Raw genomic sequence first — 27,015 nt, forward strand, 5'->3', positions numbered from 1 at the left:
TGGATTCAGTACTGCGGGACCCTAGATCAACAAGGTCGTGAGAATTTGGGGGAGGGGCAAAGTTTTGGGTCCATTGGGTCCCAAGACTAAAAAGTTGGAGTACAAAATAAGGGTGTCTGGGTGTAACACAGACAGGAGCCCCAAACCAGGGAGCTCCTGATATTTAAAAAAAAACGCAACCCCCCCCCCAAAAAAAACAAAAACAATAACAAACCGCACAGTGAACTAGCTGATGTGGATGTGCCATTTATTACTCACATTACAGGGAAGTGCACCCACAGTGACGGGTTGCTGTGAGAGAGACCGCACCTCCTCCAGCCTGAGGCTCATTATAAGGGGTCCCAGGCCAAGGCAGCATGGTTTGGTTGGACAAACCTAGTGTGGCCTGGAGCTACATTACCTCAGTGTGTACCTGCAGTAAAAAGCAGTCAGGATGAGGAGCCACTCACAAAAGGCGATAAGGAGAGAGTTACAATCCGTTCCTGAAACAATGCGCATTCCCTTTGGCTAGGGACCCCCCGCCAGCCCTCCCCACTGGTGGGGGAAAGGGCCATGTCTTGAGCTACCCCACACTGGACTTGGGGAATAGGTAGGTAGTCTGAAACTTGTCTTTGAGAAGGAACTGGGGGTCTGAACTCAGAACCCCAAGCAAGTTAGAAAGTCTGGGTCACTGAGGGAAAAATTAGGGGCAAGAGGGTCTTGTGTTTTACAGGGAGTAGAGGCAAAAGGGGCCAGAGGGACAGATCTGGTCTGGGGAGGAGTCTAGGAACCAGGAGTTAGGGAGGTGGAAAGTAGAGCGGGGGAGGTGTAGAACGGAGGTAGGGCTCTGAATCAAGTTCCCTGAGTGATATCAGTGCCATACTTGTGGGTACTGGGGATGCTCAGGGGGTCCCCCATGTTAGGACCGCGTAAAAGGGGAAGAATAAGAGCGGTGTAGGGATCTCCCCATCCTGGGCCTCCAAAGCGAGAGCTTAGCTGAGTGCCCGCGGGCCGCTTCCTCCCACAGGAAACCGCAGGCGTCAGGCACACCCAGCCTGCAGGGAGCGTCGCCCACTGCCCGCCCGCTTCGGGGTGACCCACGTGGGCAGCAGCAGTCCGCGTTGGGGGCGTGCCCTGGGGACTAGGGGGTGTGGTCTCGTGGGGGCGTGGCCGGAAAGGGGCGTGACACGGAGCGGTCCTAGGGTACGCCTACTTCCGCTTCTCAGTGCCCGGACTCTGGGCAGCAAAGTTTTTTTCCGGTTTCTCTGGAAGCCGTTAGCCGCGCATGCGTAGGGAGCCGCTGCAAGGACCTGAGGCGTGGTGAGCGCCCCGTCTCCTCACTACCTCCCTGGTAATGTAACGTGGTCTTAATCAGCTTAAGACACGCTTCCCTCGGGCTGGTCCCGGAGGCTTCGGCCTAGCTCCAGAGCCTTCCAGATGTTTCCCTCCCAGGCCTGCCATCACAGGGTTCTCCAGCTCCTGCATCCCACTCCTGGATACACAGGCCGCCCCTCGCAGGCAGACCATTCCGACCACCCACAGGTCCGCCCAGGCCGACGGCGGCCTGGCGAGCCCCGCCCCCACAGGTCTTGGGAACGCTTGGCCTGTCAGCGCCCTCCCACGGGGGCGGGGCAGGGGCGGGGTCCTCCGGTGTTCCTTTAGCCACGCCCCTCGCCGGTCCCTGCGCCCCCACCTCAGCGCCTCAACCCCTGCAGCCCCTTCCAGCGCCGCCCTCAAGGCCCTCCCAGCCCACACCGCCCAGCCCCGACCCTCGCGCGGCTCCTTTTCAGAGGTCCCGGGACCCCGGCAGGTCTCACCACCTCCTCCGCCACTCCTTCCAGCTGCCCCTCCCACGGCTCCGCTCGCGGCCTCGGTCCCTCCCCGGCCGCTGTCCTCAGGTCTCATTGGCCCCTTATCTCCCCAGTAACCCGACCACAACAGTGAGCTGGGTGCAGCACCAGCAGGTAGGGACCGGGCCTGTCTCGGCTCAGCGGGCCTGGGGGTCTCCCTTCCCCGGCGGTCCCTTCCCCAAAGAGCGGCCTCAGACATGCCGGGAGCCTCGGGGACTTGTCCCCAGCGCCAGAGCCGCGATGCAAACAGAGAATGTGAGAGGCAGGAGGTCGGGAGGAGCGCGGGAGAGGCCAGGGACTGAGTCGGAGAGGTCAGCGCTGGTTGTGGGGTCGCCTTCCAGCCCCAGCCCTCCCTGGTCGTTGCCCACCTCCTCCCGCCCTCTCCTGCCCGCTGCCTGAAGGGGCCTGTGTCACCCCCGTAGGAGTCCCCCCCTCTGGCTAAGATGCCTTTAGGACTCTCTGCTGGGAGCAGCCGCTCCGAGGATGGAAGCGAGGGCCTTCTGGAGGGAATGGGTAACGCATACGTTCTTTGTTTCACTCATTCTTCCCCTCAGTTTCCCCAAGTTTCAGGTTCTGTGTTGCAGGGCCCTGGGGACAGGGAGGCCTTCACGGAGAGCCCTGTGGTGGGGGGAGCACATACATGTGCGGGAATGAGGTGGAGCTGCTGGGGTGGGCCGGGAAGACTTCCTGCAGGAGGAGACGTTTGAGAGGGGCCCCGAACTCCCTGGGACTACCAAGGGGAAAAGGACGGGAAGAGTCTCAGCAGAAGGAACAGCATGTGGCGAGAGCAGGGTTTCTCAGCCTCTGCACTGCTGACGTTTGGGGTCAGATAACCCTTCGTTGTGGGGGTGCCCTGTGTGCGGTAGGATGCTTTAACAGCGCCCCTGGCCGCCACCCACTATGTGCCAGTAGCACTCTCTGCACCCCTACACATTCACCCACATCGTGACCATCAAAAAACGTCTCCGCACATTGTCAGATGTCCATGTGGGACAGACTCGCCCCAGGCTGAAACCTACTGGGCCATGCGAGGTGGCGAGCTGGTGGAGCAGACTTGGAGATGGGGGCAGGGCCAGGTCATCCGGGGCCTTAAACACCAGGCTGAGGAGCTGGGGTTTTGTCCTGAGGGTGCTGGAGTGGCAGGGGAGGCCTGTGAGCAGGGCAGGGGCCCCCTGGGGCCGTGAGGGGAGGCTGGGGTGATGGTCCAGACAGGAGAGGGTGAGGCCTGAGCCTAGGAGACGGGCTGAGGATGAGGCGGCTGGAGAATGGGATGAGGGGGGCTGGGCAGGGGGGCTGAAGGCGAGGGAGGGGGCAGGAAGGCTCCTTTGGTCGCCAGTCCTCAGCTTTCCCAAGTTTCTGCCCTGTGCTGTGGGTGGGTCCCTGAGGCCCGTGAGGCCCTCTAGGAGTGCCCTTGAGTGGTAAACAGATATAAGCCCAAACCGGGGAAGGAGTGGGCTTAGCGGGGCCAGCTTGGGGTACAGGGGAGTAGGAAGGGATGAGAAAGCTTCAGGCAGTCCTAGAGCGGTGTTGGGGACTGGGCCTGCGGTGCAGTTGCGGCTTGGGACATCCTAAGGGATCCGGGATTCCTAGGTCCTGGGGGGGGGGCAACCGGGGCCTGGACTCCTGTTGAGTCCCTTGCCTGGCCCCTCCTGCAGTAGATTGGGAGCTGAGCCACCTGCAGCGACAGTACAAAGTGATGGAGGGTCAGAGGCGGGCCTACAGCAAGGAGGTCCACCAGCGCATCAGTAAGCAACTGTGAGCCAGGGGCCTATGTCTGGGGGCTGGAGAAGGGGATGTGGAAGGGGCTGCGGGCTGGACTCTTGGGTCCGAAGGTGGGGCAGGCCCAGCGTGTCCAGCCCTTGGTGATGCTGAGCTCTGTCCCTGGCGGGCCTCCCCTCCCCCTCCCCGCCGGGGCAGTGAGGAGACCCAGCGCCTACAGGAGGTGCGGGACAAACTTCAGGTGCAGATCAGCATTGCCCAGAGTCAGGTCAAGCGTCTGCGGGACAACGAGAGGCTGGAGAGCATGGGCCACTTGCTGAAGTGCCAGGCCCAGGTGCAGGCCGAGGTCAAGGAGCTGCAGGAGCAGACCAGAGCCCTGGACAGGCAGGTGGGTTCTGAGACCACATTCTGCGGATCCTACTTGGGGCAAATGTCTTAGCCACCTTGAGCCTTAGCTTCCTTGTCTGAAAAATGGGGTTATTGAAAGCATGCGCCTGGGAGCTGGGGCTCGGGCTCCAGTGGGAATATGGGGATACGGGTGTTTAGTGCTGAGCAGTCCCATGTGTTCAGGCGGCTGGTGCAGTTAAGGGGGAAGGTTCCACTTCTGGACTTGGTGCAACCTGTCCTAGAATCCTGCTCCTGCCTCATCAGCGCTGTGTGACCTCAGGCAAGTCTTCACCCCTCCGCACCCTAGTTCCTTCATCTGCAAAAAAGAGGATGTTGGTAATAGAGCAGGGTCTAGACAGGTGTCTAATCCCACCTGCCTCAAGATCTTGCTACTTGACCTTGAATTCAATGTGCCTTTCCTACGCCAGTGTTCTTTCAAGTTTTTATGACCTTGAGTGATGATGCACACACAGATGCATATGACTAGGAACACACACACGTATATGTCTATCTGAAACAAAAGTTTCATCATATCATACTTTTTTCTATGTGGTATTAATTGTTATTTTCTTTTCTCCTCTTCATTAAAAAAAGTTGCTTGCTACCCTGGCTGGTATGGCTCAGTGGGTTGAGTGCCAGCCCGCAAACTGAAAGGTCGCTGGTTTGATTCCCAGTCAGGGCACGTGCCTGGGTTGCGGGCCAGGTCCCCATTGCGGATGTGTGAGAGGCAACTGATTGATGTATCTCTCGCACATTGATGTTCCTCTCCTTCTCTTTCTCCCTCCCTTTCCCTCTCTCTAAAAATAAATAAAATCTTGAACCAAAAAAGAAAAGATGTTAAAAAAAAAAGTTGCTTGACAAGACCTAGTGAGTTTTTGCACACTATGAGATCACAAACAGGAGTTTGAAAGGTATGCATCTTGGTGGTCTGTGTTAGTTTTCTATTGCTGCTATAACACATTATCATCAACTGAATGGCTTAAAAGAATACATATTAATTCTCTTACGGTGCTGGAGGAAGTCCAACATGGGTCTCACTGGGCTAAAATCAGTTTCAGCACAGCTGCGTTCCCTCTGGAGGCTTCAGGGGAGAATCTATGTCCTGGCCTTTTCCAGCTCCTGGAGGGGCCGCCTGCATCTCTCGGCTTAGAGCTCCTTTCCTTATCTCCTAAGCCATCCGTGACCAGATGGGTTTTTCTTATGCTCCCTCACTCTGACCTCTGCTTTTGTCACCTCTTTTCTGATTCTGTCCCTCTTTCACTTATAAGGATGCTTGTGATTATATTAGGCCCACCCAGATAACCCTGGATAATCTCCCCATCTCAGCATCCTTAATTTATTACATTTGCAAAGTCCTTTTGCCATTTAAGGTCACATATTCACAGGTTTCAGGGATTAGGATGTGGACATCTTTGCAGGGGGTGGGCGGGAATTATTCTGTCTACCACGTGGTCTAGTTATTACATTTGACTTCCAATCAATCAGTTTGCTCAGCTCTCAAAATCACCCAGAACTGCCTTTTGGAAGCTGAATCTTGATTCAGTCACACCAGACTTTGGCTGTCTCCTGGCAGTACAGTGGCTTAGTGGGTGTTGGCTGCTTGAATTAATTTTCCTTAGTCCTCTGTGAGGAAACTCAGTAGAGTCAGGCCCAAGTGGGATGATTATATTATCTTGACCCCGTGGGTTACGTTGCCCTAACAAACTTGATTGTGGAGAATTATAAGTCAGGTGGGGATAGGGTCCCTAGCAGAGAGCTCTGTAAACTTTTCCACGAGGTCAAGAAAGGATGTAGTTATCTGGTGGCATTCATTTATTTGTCCAATATTTGTTGAGCGCTTACTAAGTGCCAGGCACTGTTCTAGGTTTTGAGGACACAGCAGTGAACAAAACAGACAAGGGTGCTGCTATTCTGTAGTTTAGTCTACTGGAGAGACAGATATAAGCCAAATAGAAGCTGAAGACTCTGTTCAGAAGAACTCACCCAGAATCCAGCACAGAGACCAAAAAAAAAAAAAAAAAAAAAAAAAAAAAAGAAATGGAAGGGTGGTTAAGAGATATTGCAGATATAATGAGGTTAAATATATTTCCAATAAGAATTTAAAATGAAGAGAAAGAGAATGGGACAGGGGTAATGTGTGACAAGATAATATCTGAGACTATTCCAGAACCAATGAAAGAGCAAATCCACAGATTCAAGGATGACTTAGAATCCAAACAGGGTAAGCTGTCAACTTAGAATCCTATACACAATGAAAATACTTCCCAAACAAGAGCAGAATGGACATTTCATAGCAAAGAAAAATGAAGAGTTGGACACGGTGTTTCTCAAAAACCTTGTGTCATGTGTGGCTTGACACATGAATTCAGCAGAACCCAAAAACACTTTCTAAATGCTTCCTTTCAGTTTTTGAACCTGTCGCATTGGAGACTCATGACAGACAGTCCTTGGACTTGTACAGTTTATAGTACCCATCTATGTAGATAAAAGTTATTTGATAAAATTCAGCATCTCCATTCATGCTAAAAACTCTTCAAAAGCCAAGAATAAAAGGAAGTTTCCTGAATATGATAAAGGGCAACTATAAAGCATCTACAGCAAACATATTTAATGGTAAAACATGAAAAAAATTCTTTTTGATATCAGTAAAAATATCAGGATGCCTGTTAGCATGACTTCTATTTAACATTGTCCTGGAGATCCTGTCCAGTACCATGTGGCAAGGAAAAGAAAAAAAACAATTTAAAGGTTGGAGAAGAAGACATGTAGTTGTCACTGTTTGTTGATGGTCTATTTGTGTACATAGAAGATTCAAAAGAAACTAGTGCTAACTTATAATTCACAAGATATTTTAACAATATGGCTGGATACAAAATTACTATGCAAGGTTAATGACATTTCCCTGTATTAGCAGTAGCTATTAGAAAATAAAAGAGAAGAAAAGACATTTATAATAGCCAAAAGCAGTACCTAGGAAGAAATCTAACAAGAGTGTGCAAGACTTCTATGGAGCAAATTGTAAATTTTATTGAGGGATACCAAAGAAAAACTTAATAAATGTAGAGATACCATATTCATGGATAGAGTTATCATTGTAAGATGTCAGCTCTCCGAATTGATTTATAGATTCAATGTAATCCCAATCAAAGAACTAAAAGCTTTTTTTTTTTTTTTTTAAGATTTTATTTACTTATTTTTAGAGAGAGGGGAAGGGAGGAAAAGAGGAAAAGAAACATCGTGCGCCCTCAATTGAGAACCTGGCCTGCAACCCAGGTGTGTGCCCTGACTGGGAAATGAACTGGCGACCCTTTGGTTTGCAGGCCAGTGCTCAATCCACTGAGCCACACCAGCCATGGCTAAAAGCTTTTTTAAAATTGGATGGAACTGACCAGCGTATTCTAAGCTTTATATGGAAGTGCAAAGAACAGTGTGACTTAGATTGGCTTAAAAGAAGAACAACAATGTAGAAGGATTTGCTCTACCAGTTATCAAGATGTAATTCTTGTCGTTGGTGCAAGGCTGATCAAATAGGTCAACAAGACAGAACAGAGAGCCCTGAAAGAGACTTATGCATGTGTGGGCACCTGATATATGACTCCAGGAAGTGGGAAGAGGAGGACAGTATGCACACAGTATGGATGCTATAAGATGAAACCAGATCTTTACCTCACACTCTACCCCCAGAACTAATTCCAGATGGATCAGCAGTCTAAAAGTGGGAAGACAGGAAGAATTCCTTAAGTTATAGAAAGCTGTACTTCTAAAAGAAAAGATTGACACATGTGATGAATTTAAAGTTAATAGTGTCTGTCACAAGAACCATAAGGGGTGTGCAAAGTCTCAGAAGGCTATTTGCAACACAGCCGTCAAAGAACTGGTATCAAGACCATATAAGGAGCTGTTATAAATCATTAAAGAGTAAGCCCATTAACATGCATGTGCACGCACACACACACACATAGGATTTGAGCTGACACGTCATACAATAAGAAATTCCGATGTCCAATAAATGTAGGAATTCCCATCTCATTAGTAATCAGAGAAAGGCAAGATGAAAATCATGAGATACCATTAAACACTCACTGGGTTTCAAGAATTGGTGCCCAAACACACCAAGTGTTGGGGAAAGAAGGAAAAGTGGGAACTCTTATGGACTGTTGGTGAGAGCATCATTTGTCATGTGTATTCTGGAAAGTTCTTCCCATTGCCTGTTACACTTGGAGATAGATGTACCATGAGATACACGGTTGCATCCACTCGGCACGATCACCAGAAGCAGCCTTGGGACGCAGAAGGCTGTAACTTGGCACCAGATTCACTTGACTTTGTAGTAGGACAGAGGACTGGGAACAACAGCTTCTTAGCATGACAGCATCAAACGTGCTTCCTGAGGGTCCAAGGGGCTGCTTCTCAGCACATCCAGTTGGATGGTATCGCATGAGTGAGTGGGTGCTGCCTACCCTGGCATAGGGAAGCTTCAGACCAAGAGCAGCCACCTCTTGTAACAGCTCTGAGCTCTCAGCTTCTGAGCCCCACCAGGAACATACTCAGTTATAAGAAATACCCCACTGAGAAGCCAGACTTCTATTCAGTCTCAGTCACATAGGCCCTTGGGCTCCATGATCTCACAATCCTTTCAGGGGTCATTTTTATAAAACATAAACATTGTTGCCTGGGAACACGGCTGGCATCTCATATTTACCTTAACCCAGTATGTTTCCATAGAAACAGTGTTGGAAGAAAGTCAACCAAAGCCATCTTTTAATAGAAAACAGGTTTATCTGTTAATTTTTCCTCCCACCCAGCAATTACACTTCTGAGTGTGTATCCTGGAACCCAGATTCATGTAAAAGAATGTTGAATGAAGCATTAATATCATATAACTAGCTTCAAACTGGAAGCAACTAAAATGTCCATCAATATTGAATGAATAAATAAACTGCTATATTTTTATAATGAAATAGTATACAACGAAAAGTGAATGAATCACAATAATACACAGCAATAAGGATAAATTTCACATTAAAAAAAATCCTCACCCAAGGACATTTTTTAAATTTGCTTTTAGAGAGAAAGAGAGAGAAAAACATCAATGTGAGAGAGAAACATCGATTGGTTGCCTCCTGTATGTGCCTGGACCGGGAATTGAACCTGCAGCTTAGGTATGTGCCTTGACTGGGAATCGAACCCACAACCTTTCAGTTATGGGATGATGCTCCAACCAACATAGCCACCTGGCCAGGGCGAACAAGGATGAATTTCACATGTGAAGGAAGCAAGACATAAACTAAGTAGTGTTATTTACTATATTTTTTGCTCCATAAGACACACTTTTTTTCCCCAAAAAAGTGGGGGAAGTGCATCTTATGGAGCAAATATTGCGTCACAGACTGTGATGTGTATTACCTGACCTGTCAGTGCTGATGACAGCTGTTAGAAGAGGAAGCAATGGGGCCACACGAAATCCCTGGGGACGCTTAAATGTCCCACTTCACTGCTGAATCTCAGGGCACCTGGTCAGTTGCCGTCCACTTCTGCCCATCACCCGGGACCTGGGAGAGTGCAGGGAGCTGCCTGACACTCCCAGCTACAACCGCTGACCTGTCAAATCAGCTGAGGCTAATAAGGAGTATGAGGCACAGGGCCCATTGCCAGTTGCCTTTGACACTGGGTGGGGTCTGTGTCAGTAGAACCGCCTCCTATCACCAATCACTGTATGTTAAGCTCTGCCAATCATGAGAGGCGGATGGGTGGGGCTGAAGTAACATGTTCTCCGCTGGCTACTGGATCCGTTAGAAGCTACAGCTGTCTCGACTACCTCCATGCTGTTTCCAGTGCACACCAGATTTCTGTGTGAGGAGGCCAGCAGCAACTGGGTGACAGCCATAAATGCTGAAGTTTGTAGTATATAGAGGGAGTTATGGTGGGGTCACTATTCTAGTAGTAACACAGGCAGTGAGGGGATTAAGGGGAGTCACTGGCCGTAACAGCGCTGGGGGTCATCCGCCAGCACCTGTAACTAGGACAGTGATACTCTCAGTGACTGTTACAACTAGTGATACCTCTTAACTCCCTCTTAACTCCCTCAATGTCTGTTATTAAAGGCCCCCATAAATTCTGACACCAGCAATGATGAGTTCTTGGGGTTCCCAGGAAACTAGAAGAGTACTTGAACCTTAAAGTCTCTCCTCATTTGTTAATGACAGTGATGGTGGTTTTTAATACCGCTGTTGACTGCTGTTGACTTTACATGGTTGAAATATTATTCTGTTATATTTTATTAAATATTTTAACACACCATTTGGTTCAGAATATTTTTTTTTCTTGTTTTCCTTTTCTAAACCCAGGTGCGTCTTATGGTCAGGTGCATCTTATAGTGCGGAAAATACGTTAATTTACATAAAAGTCAAAATCAGGCCAAACCAAACTTTTGTTTAGGGGGTATATACATAGTGATAAAACAATAAAGAAAAGTAAAAATAAATAAATTTCACTTAAAGACAGAACAGTGACACCTCCCACCCCCCAAAGAGGTCAAGGTGTTAATCTCTGGAACCTGTGAATGACAAAAGACTGCAGATGTGGTTAAGGATTTTTTTTTTTAGAAATCACTTTATTTTAATTGATTCACAAACATTAACATCACAAAAGCTGGTTTAAGGAAGCCACACAACCATTTGCCCAGCCCCAAACTCAATACCACCTCAATGAACTTCTATGTAGCAAGTACACTCTCTTCCATTGCAATTCTGAGGCAAGGAAACTATTAAGGGTAGGAGAGGTTTAACTGGTCGTTTTATACTTTCACTATCAATTATATCATTATACTAAATTAACTTGGTCATGAGAAATGATTTTCCATTTCTTCATTATGAGCTTCTTGATTAGGCTAATCCATTTGCAAATTTGCACTGTTCCAGCACCTCGCTGTGAAACCCTCACAAAGCTTAAGGTAGCTCTGGTTCTGCGCACACTCCAAAAACTGTTCCATCTCATAGTGGCGTGGGCCCAACTGCTCCTGCTGCTGTGTCGGCTGAGTCCCCTGAGGCTCCTGGTAAGTGACCTCAGGCCTTGAGGTCTCAGCATGACTTCCTCCGCTGAAGCCCCCAGTGATGGCATGACCTGTTGTGTGGCCGACAGCAGAGCCCACAGCCACACCGCTGCAGAGGTTGCCATCTGGGCCATGAGACCTGGCTGCCGGGGGGCAGCAGCAGGTGGGCCAACAGCAGATGGTGGAGCTGGTGCTGGTGGCCGAGCTGCTGGTGCTGGCCTGGCACAGCTCTCATCTGAGGTGCCCAGCTGGCCGGGGGGGGGGGGGAGGCATGCAGAAGGTGTGGCTTCGGCCTCCACGTGGCATCACAACTGCTCTGTGGCTCTGCACCTACAAGTGCGAAACTTGGAGACCGGGTTTTGAAATGAGATCTTCCTAGATTATCTGGTGGGCACCATGTAATCACAAGGATCCTTAAAAGGGAGAAGCAGGAGGGTCAGAATCAGAGAAAATGTGATGAGGGGCTAGAATGGCCGCAAGTCCGGGAATCCACAAGCCAGGGAATCCAGCCTCTTGAAGCTGGAAAAGGCAAGGAATGAATTCTCCCCTGGAGCCTCCAGAGGGAACACAGCCCAGGGACACTTTATTTTTTAACCCAGTGAAACTGATTTTGGACTTTGACCTCCAGGCAGTAAATCTATGGTAGTTCCTTACAGCAGCAATAGAAACAAACAGGCAAGACAGTGGTATCTCTTTGGAGAGGAAGATAGTGATGAGGGCACATCTATAGTGCATCAGTACTCTAGTTCTGGACCTGGGTGGTGGCTCAAGGATGTTCATTAAAAAAATTAAAATTAAAATTAAAAAAATATATATATATATGGTCCTGGCTGGTGTGGCTCAGTGGATTGAGTGCCAGCCTGTGAACCAAAGGGTCACTGGTTCGATTCCCAGTTGCAGGCCAGGTCCCCAGCTGGGGGCACGCAAGAAGCAACCATACATTGATGTTTCTCTCCCTCCCTCCCTCTTTTTCCCTCTCTTTAAAAATGAATAAATAAAATCTTAAAAATATATATATATGTGTATATATATATATATATAATACACTGTACATACAGGATCTGTGCACTTTTCTGTTAACCATCATAGACCTATATGTAAAACCCAAAACTATAAAACTTCTTGAAAGAAACTTAAGAGAAAATCTTTGTGAGCCTGGGTTAGGCAAAGGTTTCTTAGGTACAAGACCAAAAGCACGAGCCATAAAAGGACCAACTGATATGTTAGACTCTATAAAATTTCAACACTTCTGTATTTCAAAAGCTATAGTTCAGAGAATGAAAAGACAAGCCCCACACTAGGAGAAAATATTTTCAAAGCACATTTCTGATAAAAAACAAAAACAAAGGCTTGTATCCAGACTATATCAGGAATTCTCAAACTCTGTGAAACAAGCAACCCAGAAGGAAAAATGGCCAGAAGACTTGAACACACACTTCACCAAATATATAAGACGGCAATAAGCACGTGAAAGATACTCAGCAGTATTAGTCATTAGGAGAATGCAAACTGAAATAATGAGCTACTCCTACACGCCTATGAGAACGGCTGAAATGGGAAAGACTGACCATACCAAGTGCTGGCGAGGATGTGGAGGAACTGGAACTCTCGTTGCCCTGCTGGTGGGACTGTAAATGGTACAATTGCTTCGGAAGAACAGTTTGGCAGTTTCTAAAAAACTATACATACACCTACCACATAATCCAGATATTCCATTCCTAGGTATTTACCCAAGAGATAAGAAAGCCTATGTTCATATAACGAATTGTACATGAATGTTCATAACAACTTCATTTGTAGGATTCAAAATGGAAACAAGCCAAGTGTCCACCAACAGGTGAATGTATAAACAAACAGTGGTATATCCATTCAATGGACTACTCACCAAATTCCTGAAAAGGATTGGGCTGTTGATGCACCCAACAGCATGGATGAATCTCAAAATCACTGTTCTCAGTAAAAGAAGCCAGTTCCATTTCCTCAAAAAAGTATACTATGTGATTCCATTTAATATAAAACTCTGGAAAATGCAAAGTAGCCCTGGCTGGTGTGGCTCAGTGGGTTGAATGCCAACCTGCCAACTGAAAGGTCACTGGTTCAAATCCCAGTCAGGGCACAAGCCTGCGTTGCGGGCCAGGACCCAGTTGGGGGCGTGCAAGAGGCCACAACATGTTGATGTTTCTCTCCCTCTTTCTCCCTTCCTTCACTTCTCTCTAAAAATAAGTAAAATCTTTTAAAATAAATAAATAAAAATCAGTGTTTACATAAAAAAATTATATACGTTTCACGTGTACAAGTCTACAGGACATCACCTATGTACTATGTTGTGTGTTTACCACCCCAAATCAAATCTCCCTCTGTCACTCACACATCAATTCTGCAGGACACACGCAACCTGTAACAGTGCACAAGTTGGGAAACACAGTCCTAAGCAATTTGTTAATTGAGTTAGTCTGCATGTTGTGTTGGGCACTGATTCTGTGTCAGGCACAAAAAGGACAGAAATCTGCCCTCATGCAGCATCCAGCTTATTTGGGGAAACAGCTTGCTCAGACCAGTGACAGTGACTGTGTAAACGAGGACAGCTTGGAAGCTGGTTTCAGCTAGTTTTGGCATAGCAGCCCCGGGGCTAATGGCATTGGGGCTCAAGCTCACTCTCTCCCTTGCCTCCACTGGGCCTCCTGGCCTCATTCTCCCAGAGTGCCCCGTGCGGTGGGGACTCTGATAGCAGAAGTCCTGGAGTCCCATCCATCCAGCCCCCAAATACCGGGAAAGGGCGCAGGCTGACTCAGCCCGGGCCACGTGTCCATCTCTAGGCCAGTCACTGTGACTGTGCACACCTGGGTCACGTGGCTGGCAGGGTGGCTTGCTGGGGTTGGGAGCCAGGTCCACATGGAAGGTTGGGGGCTGTCAGCAGGAGGGTAGAGCAGGCGGCTGGGGCCACAAGGGTGGCAGGTGTCAGCCGCACTCAGCCACTCGCCCTCCCACTCATCTCTTACCTTGCTCTTTCAGTCTCCTCCACATTCAGCCAACAAACAGACACTGTGCTCTCTCCTCCAGATCCAGGAGCGGGAGACCCAGATATTTGTCCACAGCAGGGATGGCAAGGCCCAGGGAGTCCTGCTGGATCAGAAAGCCAAGATCCGGAGAAGGATCAAGGTCGTGGAAGACCAGTTGGACAAGGTGAGGGGCAGCCTCTTGGCTCTCCATATTCCTGGATGCGGGAAGGCCTGAAACACCGGCCTCTTCACGGGGTCAGGAGACAGGATCCTGGAGGGATGGGCGACCCCAAGCAAAGGAGGCTGATGCCTGCGCTCTTAAGGTGGGCCTGGGTGGTACTTTTAGGGTCCCCAAACTGGAAACAGGGCCCCCTATCTGACGGGTACCCCCTCCTTGCCTCCCTTCCTCTGCCCCCGTCCAGGTCACCTGTCGCTTCGACATCCAGCTGGTGCGGAATGCAGCCCTGAGGGAGGAGCTGGATCTCCTGCTGGTCGAGAGGAACCACTATCTGAACGTGGACCGCAAGCTGCAGAAGGTCAGGCGCCCTTGAACCCAGGACCCCTTGGCCCCCCCGGGGAGGGTGAGAGGACAAGAGTCGCCCTGCCCTTTTCTAATACTCAGGCTGCAAATACGGAAATCGATGCCTCTCTCTCTTTCTCTCTCTCTCTCTCTCTCTCTCTCTCTCTCTCTCCTCTCTCTGGAGTGAGTGAGTGGACATATCATTGAGTGAGTATATATTTTTTTTTAAAAAGAGCCGTGACTGGTGTGGCTCAGTGGGTTGGGTGTCGTCCTACGAAGCCAGGGCACATGCCTGGGCTGAGGGTCTGGTTCCAGGTCAGGGCACTTACGAGAGGCAACCAATCGATGTTTCTTTTGCACATCGATGTTTCTCTGCCTCTCTCCCTCCCTGCCTCTCTCTCTAAAAATAAATCAGTAAAATCTTAAAAAAAAAGAAAAAAAAAAAGAAAGCAGAGATGTCATTTTGACTGTTATCACCCAGGGCAACCACTGAGCGAGGCAAAGCATTTACATTCCATGGGTTTCTCAATAACTGGTGCAGTCCTCTGAAGAATCCCCCCCTTCCTCCCTCCACTTTCCCCTTCCTGCAAGGATAGAACAAAGAGCTACATATCCTTCACCAAGATCAATGATTTGCCACATTTACTCTGTAATTATTATTGCTACTGAAAATAATTTATTATGATGATTGCTGAACTATTTGAGGGTACAAGGCAGACAGGAAGTCGCTAAGAACTTCACTGTGTATTTCCTAAAAACAAGACCATTTTCTTTTTTAATTTTTTAAAGATGTTATTTTATTTATTTATTTTTAGAGAGAGGGGAAGGGAGGGGGAAGGAGGGAGAGAAGCATTGGTGTGTGAGAGAAACATCAGTCAGTTGCCTCTTGCACGCCCCCAGCTGGGGACCTGGCTCACAACCCAGGCATGTGCCCTGACCAGGAATCGAACAGGCGACCTTTCGGTCCACAGGCTGGTGCTCAATCCACTGAGCCACACCAGCCAGGGCACAAGACCATTTTCTAACGTAAACACAGTGCAGGTTTCCGAATCAGGGACTTGAACATTGTTACAATTCTCAACAGTCCACGTTTAAAGTTCCAGACTGTCCCCATGACGTCATTTGCAGCTAATTCAATTTTTGGCTCCAGGCTCTAGGCCAGGACCCCATGTTGTCCTGGCCCCGCTCACTGGAACAGTCCCTTGGCCCTTCTTTGTCTTCATGACTTCGACATTTTGGAAGCACTCAGGCCAGCGTTGTTGTAGGAGGTTCCTTAATGCGGGTGTTTCTGCTCTTTTTTCGCAATGTGACACAGGTCGTGCATTTCTGGCAAAATATCACCAAGGTGACACTGTGTCCTTTGTGTGCATTGTGCTGGAAGGCACATGATGTCAGTTTGTCCCATAACTAGTGACATTGACTTTGAGCACTTGGTTAGCCAGGTTTTTCCGATACAGAGCGTTCCTCTTTGTAACAAGTAAGTGGTCCAGGCAGATCCTTGGAGGCTGGAAATATTCCGTTCCCTGACGCGCTGCCATGCACCTGTGTCAACACCCATGAGTGATTCTTGTCTGGATCGTTATCACAGTAACGGCTGCCTCTTGGTGATTTCCTAACTCCACCATTTCTTCTACATTCATAAGGTGGCCTTTTACTTAAGGAAAAGACTCATTCTCCCTGTATACTTATTGATGTGATATCAGCAAGCATTCATGTATTCTTACTTTATTCTATGGGTTATAATCCAGAGTGGTTATTATTCACTGTGATGTTCAGACTATCCCAGCTTTGGCTAGCGGGGGCGCCTTTAATTAAGGTCCCTTCTGAGTCCTTCTGACATGCCCATCGTTCATTCGAGCACTTCCTTGCTTTCTGGGCAGGAAGATATTCCAGGTTATCTTATGCTTGTTCCGTCTCAACTCTTGAGCTAGCCATTTCTTCAAGGAGTCCTGGTTCTTTCTAGTGGGGAGTCAGTGTTGAGAGGCCAAGATACTGACGGGCATTGAGTCCTCATTCCTACTGGGGTGGCGCTGATCTGAAGCCTGTTCTCGGGAGAGAGCTGGGAAACACACACGTAGTTTAAAATCATGAGTTCATGTTGATACCTCTAACTCCAATCCAGCATTGCTGGGTTATTCTGGAACGTTCCCCATTTCCTCTTTCCGTGTCTTCTCCCACTGCGGGAACCCTGGCTCCCAGCAGCAGCAATATACTTGGTCATTTGCTCAGTCCTGCTGCGTGCACAGAAGCGATGCAGAATTGCTCCAGCTGAACTACCCACGAACCTAAGGGCATGGGGACCTCTCTCTCTCTCTCTCTTCAAATTATTGTTTTCAGATGTCACCTGAATTAGTCCACATTTTGTCTTTTATGTGGTTATGTTCTTTTTTTTTTATTAAAGATTTTATGTACTTATTTTTAGAGAGAGGGGAGGGGAGGAAGAAAGGGGGAGAGAAATATTGATGTGTGAGAAAAACAATGATTGGTTGCCCCTTGCACACCCACAACCAGGGACCTGGCCCACGACCCAGGCCAGGAATTGAACCTGTGACCTTTCACTTAGAGGAATGATGCCCAGCCAGCTGAGCCACGCGGGTCAGCGTGTGGTTATATTCTTTGTTTGAAATAGAGTTAGGTTCCTTTGTTTGGCTTTGTATACAGTTTTAGTTCTCACCCCTGTTATTGTTGGTTTAATTTTCTTTATGAATATGTAAACCAGTAACAGGGTTCCCAAATCAAAACTACTCCAGCAAGTATCCCAGAGGAAAACCATTTCCTCACCCCCTCTTCTACTTCATTCCCACCCAGACTCTGTAGTTTCTGGTTATCCATCTCAGGTTTCTTTTTGCAAAAGTAAATATGTGTGTGTATATACATAATGTGTATGTATGCATTATGTATATGGTTATATACATGTATGTATGTACATGTGTGTATGTATATGTTGCATATACATTAATACATGCATGCATTATAGGTGCATTATATATACACAATTTCCTCCCTTTTTCTCCTGAAAGAACCTTTTTTTAATACATGTGATGTATTTTAATCCATTGCAATTTATATTCTTTTTTACAAAAAGATTTTTATTTATTTTTAGAGAGAGGGGACAGGAGGGAGAAAGAGGGAGAGAAACATCAATGTGTGGGTTGCCTCCTGCGTGCCCCCAACCGGGGAGCTGGCCTGCAACCCAGGCATGTGCCCTGACTGGGAATCGAACCCGCGACCCTTTGGTTCACAGGCTGGCGCTCAGTGCACTGAGCCACACCAGCCAGGGTTGAGAGAACCCTTTTCACTCATAAACTGCAACGACATTTCTGCAGAAGCAGCACAGATGAGCCTGGTCACAATGATAAACTTTACACAAATTTCTGAATCCAAAAAGGTGAGGTCGGCGCTCTCAGCAGTATTCTGGCTTGAGCGTTTCCCGGGGATAAGCCCTCGGAGCCCGCGTTCAGCTCCGCGGTTTGGCTTTCCGTTGACTCCGCACCTCTTTGAAATTCCTGGCGGCGGCGGCTGCTAATCCGGCAGCTCCGTAGTCACTGGCTCAGGAAGGCCGCCTCCCGCTGGGGAAGCGCGGCGGAGAGAGCCCGCGGCCCCGCCGCCAGGCCCGCGCCGGTAAGGGCGCGTCGGCTTTGTCTCCCGGCAGGAGATCCGGCACCTGCGGCACGCCAGCAGCGCGCTCGTGGGCTCCTCCGCCGCCGCCTACGCCGTCAGGTAGGGCCCGCGGGCCCCTGCGCTGGGGCCTGCCACTCCGTCCGCACCTTCCTTCCCTTCTTTTCCTTTCTAAATTTAAATATGTTATTGTTTATGCTACTACAGTTGTCCCAGTTTTTCCCCTTCGCCCCCCTCCACCCTGCGCGCCCCATTCCCACATCAGTCCCCACATGGTTGTCCACGTCCATGGGTCACGCATGTATGTTCTGACCCATCTCTTCACCTTCTTCCCCTCTCCCCTGCCCCCGTCCCTCTTACAGTTGTCAGTCTGTTCCGTGTTTCTGCGCCTCTGCTTCTGTTTTACTCGTTAGTTTATTTTGTTCATTAGATTCCACTTAGAAGTGAGATCAAATGGTATTTGTCTTTCACCAAATAGTCAGCTTATTTCACTTAGCATAAGAGTCTCCAGGTCCAGCCGTGCTGTCGCAAAAGGTAAGATTTCCCTCGTGTTTACAGCCAAGTAGTAGTGCACTGTGTGAATGTACCAGGGTGTTTCCATCCCCTCGTCTACTGCTGGGCCCTTGCGCTGCTTCCAGATCTTGGCGACTGTAAACAGCGCCGCAGTGACCACAGGGCTGCTTGTATTCTTTTGAATTGATGCTTCAGGATTCTTAAGATATATTCCCAGAAGTGGAATTGCTGTGTCAAAAGGCAGTTCCATTTTTAATTTTTTGAGGAAATTCCATACTGATTTCCACAGTGGCTGCATCAGTCTGCATTCCCACCAACAGAGCACTAGGGTTCCCGTTTCTCCGCATCCTCGCCAGCACCTGTTTGTTGATTAGCTGATGGTGGTCATTCTGATTGGTGTGGAATGATAATCTCATTGTGGTTTTAATTTGCATCTCTCTGATGGCTAGTGATGTTGAGCGTTTCCTATGTCTATGGGCCCTCTGTATGTCCTCCTTGGAGAAGTCTACATGCAGAGTCTTTGCCCACTTTTTGATTGGATTGTCTGTCCTGGTGTTGAGTCGTACATGTTCTTTATATATTCAGTCCACACCTTTCATACGGCAGTGGTGGGTGGGTCCGAATGCAAGAAACTAGCCATCAGAACCTACATTGTTTTTCATAAGGTGCCCCTTTCTCTACACTGACGTCCCAGTGACTTGCCGGGATGCACACACGAACCCCACCGTCTGAAAGTGTTCAGTCTGTGGCGTTTAGTACCCCTGTAATGCAGCGCCACCATCACTTCTCTGTAGATCAAAAACACTGTTGTCCCAAAGGAAGCCTGTCCCCATGCAGCACTCACTCTCTTCTGTCATCCCCAGGGCCCTGGGAACCAGTAGCTCCCTTCCTGTCTCTATGGCTTGACCAAGACGTGTCATGTGAATGTCACTATACAGTTATGTGACTTTGTGTCTGGCGTCTTTTACTTAATGTAGCAGCGTGGGTCAGCTCTTCCTCCCTTGGTGTGACCGATTCTGTAATTTCCTACGTCATGACCCCTTCAGAGCCCTGGCTGGACCTCGTGGCTTCTGCGCACATGTAACTTTGGTTTCTTCCTAGCCTGGCCTTCGTAATGTGCCCCTTTGAGGCTTCTCCCTCTACACGCGTGTGCTTTCAGCTCCTGCTCCCATTCTTAGCGTTTCCCGAGTAACTTCCCGAGCAAGACGGTCTGATTGGCCCCGCACAGCTTCTCTGCTGTCCCCACGGGTGGGGCCCGCTGGCCGGTCTGTGCGTTGCCTGGCCCCAGCCGCTGCCAGCACGCGCCCACTGGATGGCTGAGGGCAGCCTAGCCGGGTCAGGGACAGGATGGTTTCAGCCAGAAGGTGGGGCAGGCGTCATCACGGCCAACACTTCTGTCCACCCAGGCAGTGTCACCAGTGCCTCCTGGGTCAGGTCACATGTGACAGCAATAAGCACGGTGTCCACCTCATGGAGAGGGTGTAGTGCACCCCGGCAGGGCCTGGGTCTCCGGTGGTGGCGTTCCCTGTTCCCTGCCTCTCGGCTGGCGCAGAGCCCAAGGCACAGAAGGAGTTGTGTGTCCTAATCCCTGAGGCGCTGCCACCAGAGGCAAGCGGGGCCCCTGGGACCGGGGCCGGTGGGTGCCGGGGGAGACTTCCCACCGAGGAGGGTTGACCTGAGTAACCTTTGAGGACTGAATAGAGCAGGAAGTTGGCGCTCTGGGGGGAAGCAACCAGGGCCGGCAAAGGGGTGGAGGTGGGGACTCAAACCGTTCACAGGCAGTGACCCAAGGAAACTGGCCTGCTGGTCTCCCAACCTACGACCGTCTGACTTCTTCCTGTGACCTGTGAGGGACCCTCGGGGCCATTGAAAAGCTTAGAAACAGCTCTTTCAGATGTGCCGGCCAGGGGAGGTTCGGTGACTGAGGTGTCTAGGGTGTCCCCAGCGTCCTCATAGGGTGTGCGCTCAAGTGCTGGTGATGTCCCCTGCCCAATGTGGCATCCTGGACGGCCCAAGCTCCTTATATTCCCAACCACATGACCCCCAACCGCCAGCACGGTCATCTCATCACTGGGGTCTCCCCTGTGTGGTCCTAGTGACCTCTAACCGTGCCGTTGTCACCACGTTGCCTCCCGTCCCATGGGTCACACAGTAATGTCCTGCCTCCCGGGCACCCCTGTGCACTGTTAACCAAAGAAGAGGTTCAGGCTGTGATAGATAAGGAACGGGATGCATTTCTTTTAGCAAAAGGATTGCAATCAGGGAGATGTAGGTTCAGGCAGCAACTCAGCTGGCTCTGGAGCACGCAGAGAAAGGCAGGTTTACATAAAGGCGAAACCCTGATTCTTTCGTGCAAAGGGAGGCTGGCTGGCTCCGTTCACAGAGCTGGGGGCCGCGGGGAGATCAAGTCCATAAAATCCACGCACCAGCTGCTGTGCCGGGATTTTTATGGCTCCAGGCTGTTCAGGGCTCAGCTTTGAACTGAGTTTAGCAACAGGTTTAGTAACTTAATAGCAGCTCTGAGGACCCAGGCAGGAGCTGTGCACAGGCCTCACTTCCGTGACAGCCCCCCACGCTAATTTAAGTGACTCTTAGCAATGCCTGCTCCATTTTACTGTGTCCGTTATCAGCACGCGCTGCAGCAGTGCCGCCCTGTGGGCAAGGCCGTCAGTGCCTTACATGGCCTGGTGACACCCCCCCCCCCCGCACGCCCCAACTCTGCCCCATAAGCCCATCCTGACCCATCTCTAGAACCCAGAAAGTTTTCTGCGTTTTGTGATCTCAGGGTAACCCCATCCCTGGGACCCCAGACTGACCCTGCCCATCCACCACCCCCTCAACCCCAGACTGAACCCACTATCCCTGGGAAACCCAGGCTGACCCCAGTCCTACCTCCAATCTCCCTGACCCGACTGCGCTCCCCCAGGGAGGAGGCGAAGACCAAGATGGGCGTGCTGCGGGAGCGGGCGGACAAGGAGGTGGTCCAGAGCGAGACGGAAGCGCAGATCTTGCAGCGGCAGATCGCGCACCTGGAGCAGTTGCACCGCTTCCTCAAGCTCAAGAATGACGATCGGCAGCCGGATCCGGTCGTGGTGGCGAAGCGCGAGAAACGGGGTGAGGCCCGGGCCGCCCCCTTTGCGCCCCCCCAGGCCAGGCTGCCGGAGGAGCGCAACGGGTCTCCAGCCTTGCTCAGAGCGCAGGGCCGAGCCTGCCTGCAGGGGGCGCTGGAGAGCGCGGGGGGCGGTGGGGGTGTTTGCGCGGCGTGGCGGCGGCTTTGGCCCTCCTCCACGAGGGTCCCCTGGGCTAGTGGCCGTCCTGGACGCGGAGCTCACTGACCCCCTGCCCGCAGCCCGGGAGGTGGCTGAGGGCCTCAGGAAGACGTCGCAGGAGAAGCTGGTGTTGCGCTACGAGGACACCCTGAACAAACTGTCCCAGCTGACCGGGGAGAGAGACCCGGACCTGATGGTGGACAAGTACCTGGAGAGTGAGTGCCTGCGCGCCGGGGAGGGGGCGAGGCGCGCACCCCCGGCCCCCCAGGCAGGCGCACTCAACGCTCTGTCTTGGCCACCGAGGGCCCTGGCGACTCCTGTGCCTGCACCGGACGAACGGGCTGGTTCTACACGTACCTCTATCTGTGGGCCCGCCTCTGCCCCCTTCCCGCCCCGCCCATCCCGCCGTCTCCACCTTCTGTCCCCTTCCCTCTGTCTGTCTCCCTCTTCTCCACATCAGTCCTCTCCGAGTGTCTGTCTTTTTGTTTCTGTTGGATTTCACTGGACGTGTCTGTCTCCCCCTCCCCCTGTCCCCTTTCCTCCCTGCCCCCCACTGTCATTCCCAGGCCCGCGAATCACTGTCCCAGTCCGCCCCTGCGCCCGCTTCTCTCTCCTGTCCCTGTCGCTGCCTGTCTCCCGGGTCTTCTGCTGGTTCACTGTTTACACACCTCTGCCGTTTTCTCTCCCTCACTTCTGCGTGTCTCTGTCTCTCTCCGTATTTCTGGGTCTCTGCGACTTTCTCTGCCTGTACCTCTCCGTCTCTGTCTTGTCTCTGTGTTGTCTTTCTCAGCATCTCTCTGTCCTTCTGTGTGTCTCTGTCCTATGGCTCTGGCTCTGCCTCCCCGGACCCCGCCCTCCCTCTCCTTTCCACGCTTCCCCCACAGTGGAGGAACGCAACTTCGCGGAGTTCAACTTCATCAATGAGCAGAACGCAGAGCTCGAGCGTCTGCAGGAGGAGATCAAGGCGGTGAGTGAGGCCCGCCCAGGCCCCGAGTCCCACCCTTTCTCCTCGCCTTGCACCTGTCCCCTCCTCGGCAGGTCAGACCCCTCTCCGGGAGCTGGGCCCAGCGTCCGCCCCTGTCTGGCAGGTGCAGGAGGCCATGGAGAGCATGCGCACCAGCGAGACCACCCGGCAGTCGCTGCAAGCGGAGCACCGGGCAGAGTTGCAGCAGAGCATAGAAGGGGTGCGCTCGGAGGCCGATAACCTCGAGACCCGCTGCCAGGAATTTCGGGGGCAGCTGGAGAAGCTCAAGGAGGGTGAGCACCCACCCCTCTTCTTCGTCTGGGAGGATGTGATGAGCATGCGCCTGGGCTGGCCACTTGGAGGTTTCCATGAATGACTTTATGCGTTCACTTATTTGTTCATCGTATATCCATCATCCACCCACCCACCCACCCGGTATTGATCCATCCATCCAACCAACCGTCCCATATCCATCATCCCTCCAGTGAAGAGCATTCAAGAGACAAGCTGCCCTGGGTTCGAATCCCGGCGCCGCCATCTCTGGGCCTTGGTGTGTGGTTTCCCCTGTCTGATGCTCTCTGGAAATGGGATGCAGTGCCCGCTCTGTAGGGTGGGCATGGGAAGTAGGCGGGATGCTGGGTGAAAAGCTATAAAGGTGGAGAGAGACACAAAGGTGGCAGTGGTGATGGGGAGCACGCAGGAAAGCCACCTCATGGCACACAGTAGGAGCACGATTATTGGCAGACCCGCCCCCCGGCCCCTCCGCCCTGCATTGTTGGGGCCGCTGTGCCAACGCCTGTGCTAGGTGCTGAGGCCCTCAGCGGAGCCTGACACGGACCCTGGGCACTCGTAACCCAGGGGCTGGGGTGGAGGACACCCAGGCACTTGGAAGTAGGAGTGGGCCCTGACTCAGTGTGGAGGGTGGAACCATAATTTTGGGGCCCCAGTGCAGTATCAAAATGTGGGGCCCCTTGTTAAAAAGTGTGTCTAGAATTTTAAGGTGGCAGCAAAAGAACATCCAACCAAATGCAGGGCCCTTCTGAGCACAGGACCCTCGGCCACTGCCCAGGCGGCACAACCGTGACAGCGACTCTGCTGGGGTCACAGGGCAGGCTTCCTGGAAGCAGTGGTGCTTGATGCTGATCTGGGAGGAGGAGGATTTAACTGAAAAACTGGGGAGGGGCCGCTCCCAGCAGGCAGGGCCGAGGCCTAGAGGGGCGTTCATGGCAGGCGGCTCCTTGTGCAGAGGGGAGTGCAGGGAGCGGAAGAGTCCGGATCCTGAAGGCACGCCAGGCTGGGGAGCTGGGGACGGCTGTGAGCAGGAGAGGGTGGTGGGCAGGGAGGATAGGGGAGGAGGATGGTGAGGAGGGGCAGAGGCATGAGGCTGATGGGCCACGGGGGGTGGGGGACGGGGTGCGTCCGCTCTGGCCTGGTGAGAGTGGACTGGGGGGTGTTCATGGGAGAACCCCAGGGGGGAATTGTATATATGAGCCTGGACCTCAGGGCAGGAGGCACAGGGGCTGCTGGCAGGGATGCTGTGTGGTTGGGTGCAGGTTTTTGACAAGGTCGCTGTGACTTTTTCTTTCTTTTTTAAGGATTTTATTTATTCATTTTTAGAGAGAGGGGGAGGGAGGGAGAAAGAGAGGGAGAGAAACATCAATGTACGGTTGCCTTTCCTGTGCCTTCAACTAGGGACCTGGCCCGCCACCCAGGCCCTGACTGGGAATTTAACTGACGACCCTTTGGTTTGCAGGCTGGTGCCCAATCTGCTGAGCCACACCAGCCAGGACTCCTGTGCCTTCTTATTTCATTAACAACAACCAGTTAATTAAATATAAGTGGGTCATGCCTGGGCCAGGTGTGTGAGTGGGTCACGATGGTGACCCATGGCTCAGCCAAGGACAGTGTCTCAGGGGAAGTGCCTTTAGGCCCCCACCACGCCCCCGCCGCACTGCCTTCCTTCCGTTGTCCTGAGCCCCGTGCCCTGCGCGCGCGGTGATGCCCTCTCACAGCCTGGCTGTCTGCGCCGGGGGACCTCTTCGGACCTTGGTCGCTGTCTCCGTTTGTGGGCACTTGTGGAAGGAGAGCACTGTCACCCAGCGGGTGCTGGCTCCATGTCATGACAGCCTGTCCCCCTGACCCCAGGCATCCAGCAGCTCTTTGATAGGGCCCACTGTGACAGCACCATCATCAACGACCTTCTGGGGGTCAAGACCCACATGCGAGACCGCGACATAGGCCTCTTCCTGAGCCTCATCGAGAAGCGACTGGTGCAGTTCCTGACGGTGCAGGCCTTCCTGGACGCCCAGGTCGGGGGCAGGGGACGTGGAGGGGACCAGAAGCCCGAGCCTGGAGGCCGGGGCTGCGGGGACGAGCCTGAGCTGACCGTGGCTCATCCCCTCCAGGGCTACACCTTCTCCAGCTTGGCTGACGCTGCGCTCCTGGTGCTGGGCCAGAGCCCCGAGGACCTTCCCAAGAAGGTGGCCCCCCCACAGCTCCCGGACAATCTGTGAGGCACAGGGCAAGAGGGAGGGGGAGGGGGACGGAGACTCCATGCAGCAGAGGGCACAAAGGGGATGCAGGGCTGTAGTCGGGCTCTTCGGGCCAGAGGGTGGGTGTGGCTCTGGGGGTGGGAGTAGAAGATGGAGAGGGTGCTTTGGGGAACCAGAGTAGGGGCTCCCGGTGATGGTAGGGGGTGGCAGCCCTGGGCACACCAGAGGGGCAAGTGCCATCAGTGCTGGCCAGAGCACGTGGAGGGTCTCACGGCGTGGCAATGAGGAGCCATCAGCCTTTTGTGGGTTGAGGGTGTAGCCCTTTCCTGCCTCTCCCCTACTTTAGGGAGGACCCCCCAGGCTTTGAGGCCAGAGAAGACTATCCCCTGAGCAAGGAGGAGCTGCTGAGCCACGTGAAGAAGGCGGTGAGAACGGGAGCTGCCTGGGGCGGGCGGACCTCAGCCCCGCCACCGGGCCTCACTCGCGTGCGTCCCCCGCAGCTGGAGGCCCGGGAGCAGGCGAGGGAGCAGCACCTGAAGGAGCTGGTGGAGGTGAAGAAGGCGGACAGCACCCAGAGCATTACCCTCTCCGAAGCCCGGAGGGTCAGCCCGGGCACACCCCTGGCAACCGTCAGAAGCGCTGGTGTGGTCCCCGGGCCCATCTTCAGCCAGAAGACTAGCGGCATCCTGGTATCCAGCGGAGGCCGTGCCACCAGCTCCAGTGTCGGCCGCGTCACCTTTGGGGACCCCAGCTCCACTGCAGGCCACGTGACTGGCTCCACCAGTGCCAGCCGGGGCTCGAGTGGGGGTCGTGTGACCTTCAGACCCCTCAGCTCTAGCAGCCACCTGGGGTCCACTGGGTACCTGGAGTCCAGCAGAGGCCCCGAAAGCCTCAGAGGCACGCGGAGCAGTGGCACCACCTCAGGGTCAAGTGCAGGCCCTGCCTCCAGCACTGGCCTGGGATCCACCACAAGCAAAGACTCCCGGAGCCAGGACTAGGGTGCCCAGCCCCCACTGCACCCCTGCTCCGTGCAGGGCCGGCTCTCCCGTGTCTCTGCCCTCCCACCCCACCCCCGGTTTTCCCTACTTCTCCATCTTTCTCTCCCAGTGCCAGGCCTCGCCTCTCTTTGCTTCCATAGCTGTCCCCGCCTCCCCTTCACGTGTCCCTGTGTCTGTTCCCATCAGCTCTGTCAACCCCTCTGTCTCCTGGCCTCGATCTCTGCTCCACAACCTCCTTTCCCTTGCTGTCTCCCAGGCCGCTGCTGTTTCCCACTCAGTGTGTCTCTGTCCTGTCCTGTGTCCGTCTACCCCTCTCTGCTCTGACCTCTCTGGTTCCCCCCCCAACTCCTGTTTCTGCCTCCCCATTTCTAACTCCTTCACCCCAGCTCCATCTCCCAGGCTCTCCTGGCATCTCATGTCCCTGTCTCGGTAGCTCCTCGTTCCTCCCCACCTCCCCACCAAAGGCCCCCAGTACTGGCTATGGGGGAAGAATTGGGGCAAAGAGATTGGGGTCAGCATGAGCTGTGACCATAAGAAATAAAGGTCAGCCCAACTTTTCCCCAGCCTCGTGGTAAGTGTTTATGTGAGAGAGCAATCGAGACACATGCTGTTTCTCTACCTCTGGCCAGGGGGAAATTTATGGCTCCGTTCATGTA

General features: G+C 52.1%; 1 protein-coding gene and 1 pseudogene across 3 annotated transcripts; one reads left to right on the forward strand and one right to left on the reverse strand.

Annotated features, from left to right (window-relative positions):
* The first annotated feature begins 1,722 nt into the window (after positions 1-1,722).
* Positions 1,723-26,438, forward strand: ODAD1 (outer dynein arm docking complex subunit 1). Of its 3 annotated transcripts, none has more exons than XM_090259649.1 (14): positions 1,723-2,342; positions 3,485-3,584; positions 3,747-3,936; positions 14,047-14,169; positions 14,408-14,521; positions 18,158-18,225; positions 21,563-21,750; positions 21,986-22,120; positions 22,790-22,872; positions 22,994-23,162; positions 25,015-25,178; positions 25,275-25,378; positions 25,708-25,786; positions 25,862-26,438. In XM_090259649.1, the coding sequence occupies exons 1-14, from the start codon at positions 2,273-2,275 to the stop codon at positions 26,357-26,359; spliced, it is 2,085 nt and encodes a 694-aa protein (XP_090115775.1). In that variant the 5' UTR covers positions 1,723-2,272; the 3' UTR covers positions 26,360-26,438. The 3 variants fall into 3 exon arrangements, with proteins under 3 accessions (XP_090115775.1, XP_090115777.1, XP_090115776.1); XM_090259651.1 differs by having other exon boundaries at positions 23,000-23,162; XM_090259650.1 differs by having other exon boundaries at positions 3,488-3,584.
* Positions 10,820-11,292, reverse strand: LOC149994891 (coiled-coil-helix-coiled-coil-helix domain-containing protein 2 pseudogene; annotated as a pseudogene).
* Positions 26,439-27,015: the final 577 nt, after the last annotated feature.

This window comes from Furipterus horrens, unplaced genomic scaffold (genome assembly GCF_987537825.1).
Source record: "Furipterus horrens unplaced genomic scaffold, mFurHor1.1.pri manual_scaffold_13, whole genome shotgun sequence".
Lineage (NCBI taxonomy): Eukaryota > Metazoa > Chordata > Mammalia > Chiroptera > Furipteridae > Furipterus > Furipterus horrens.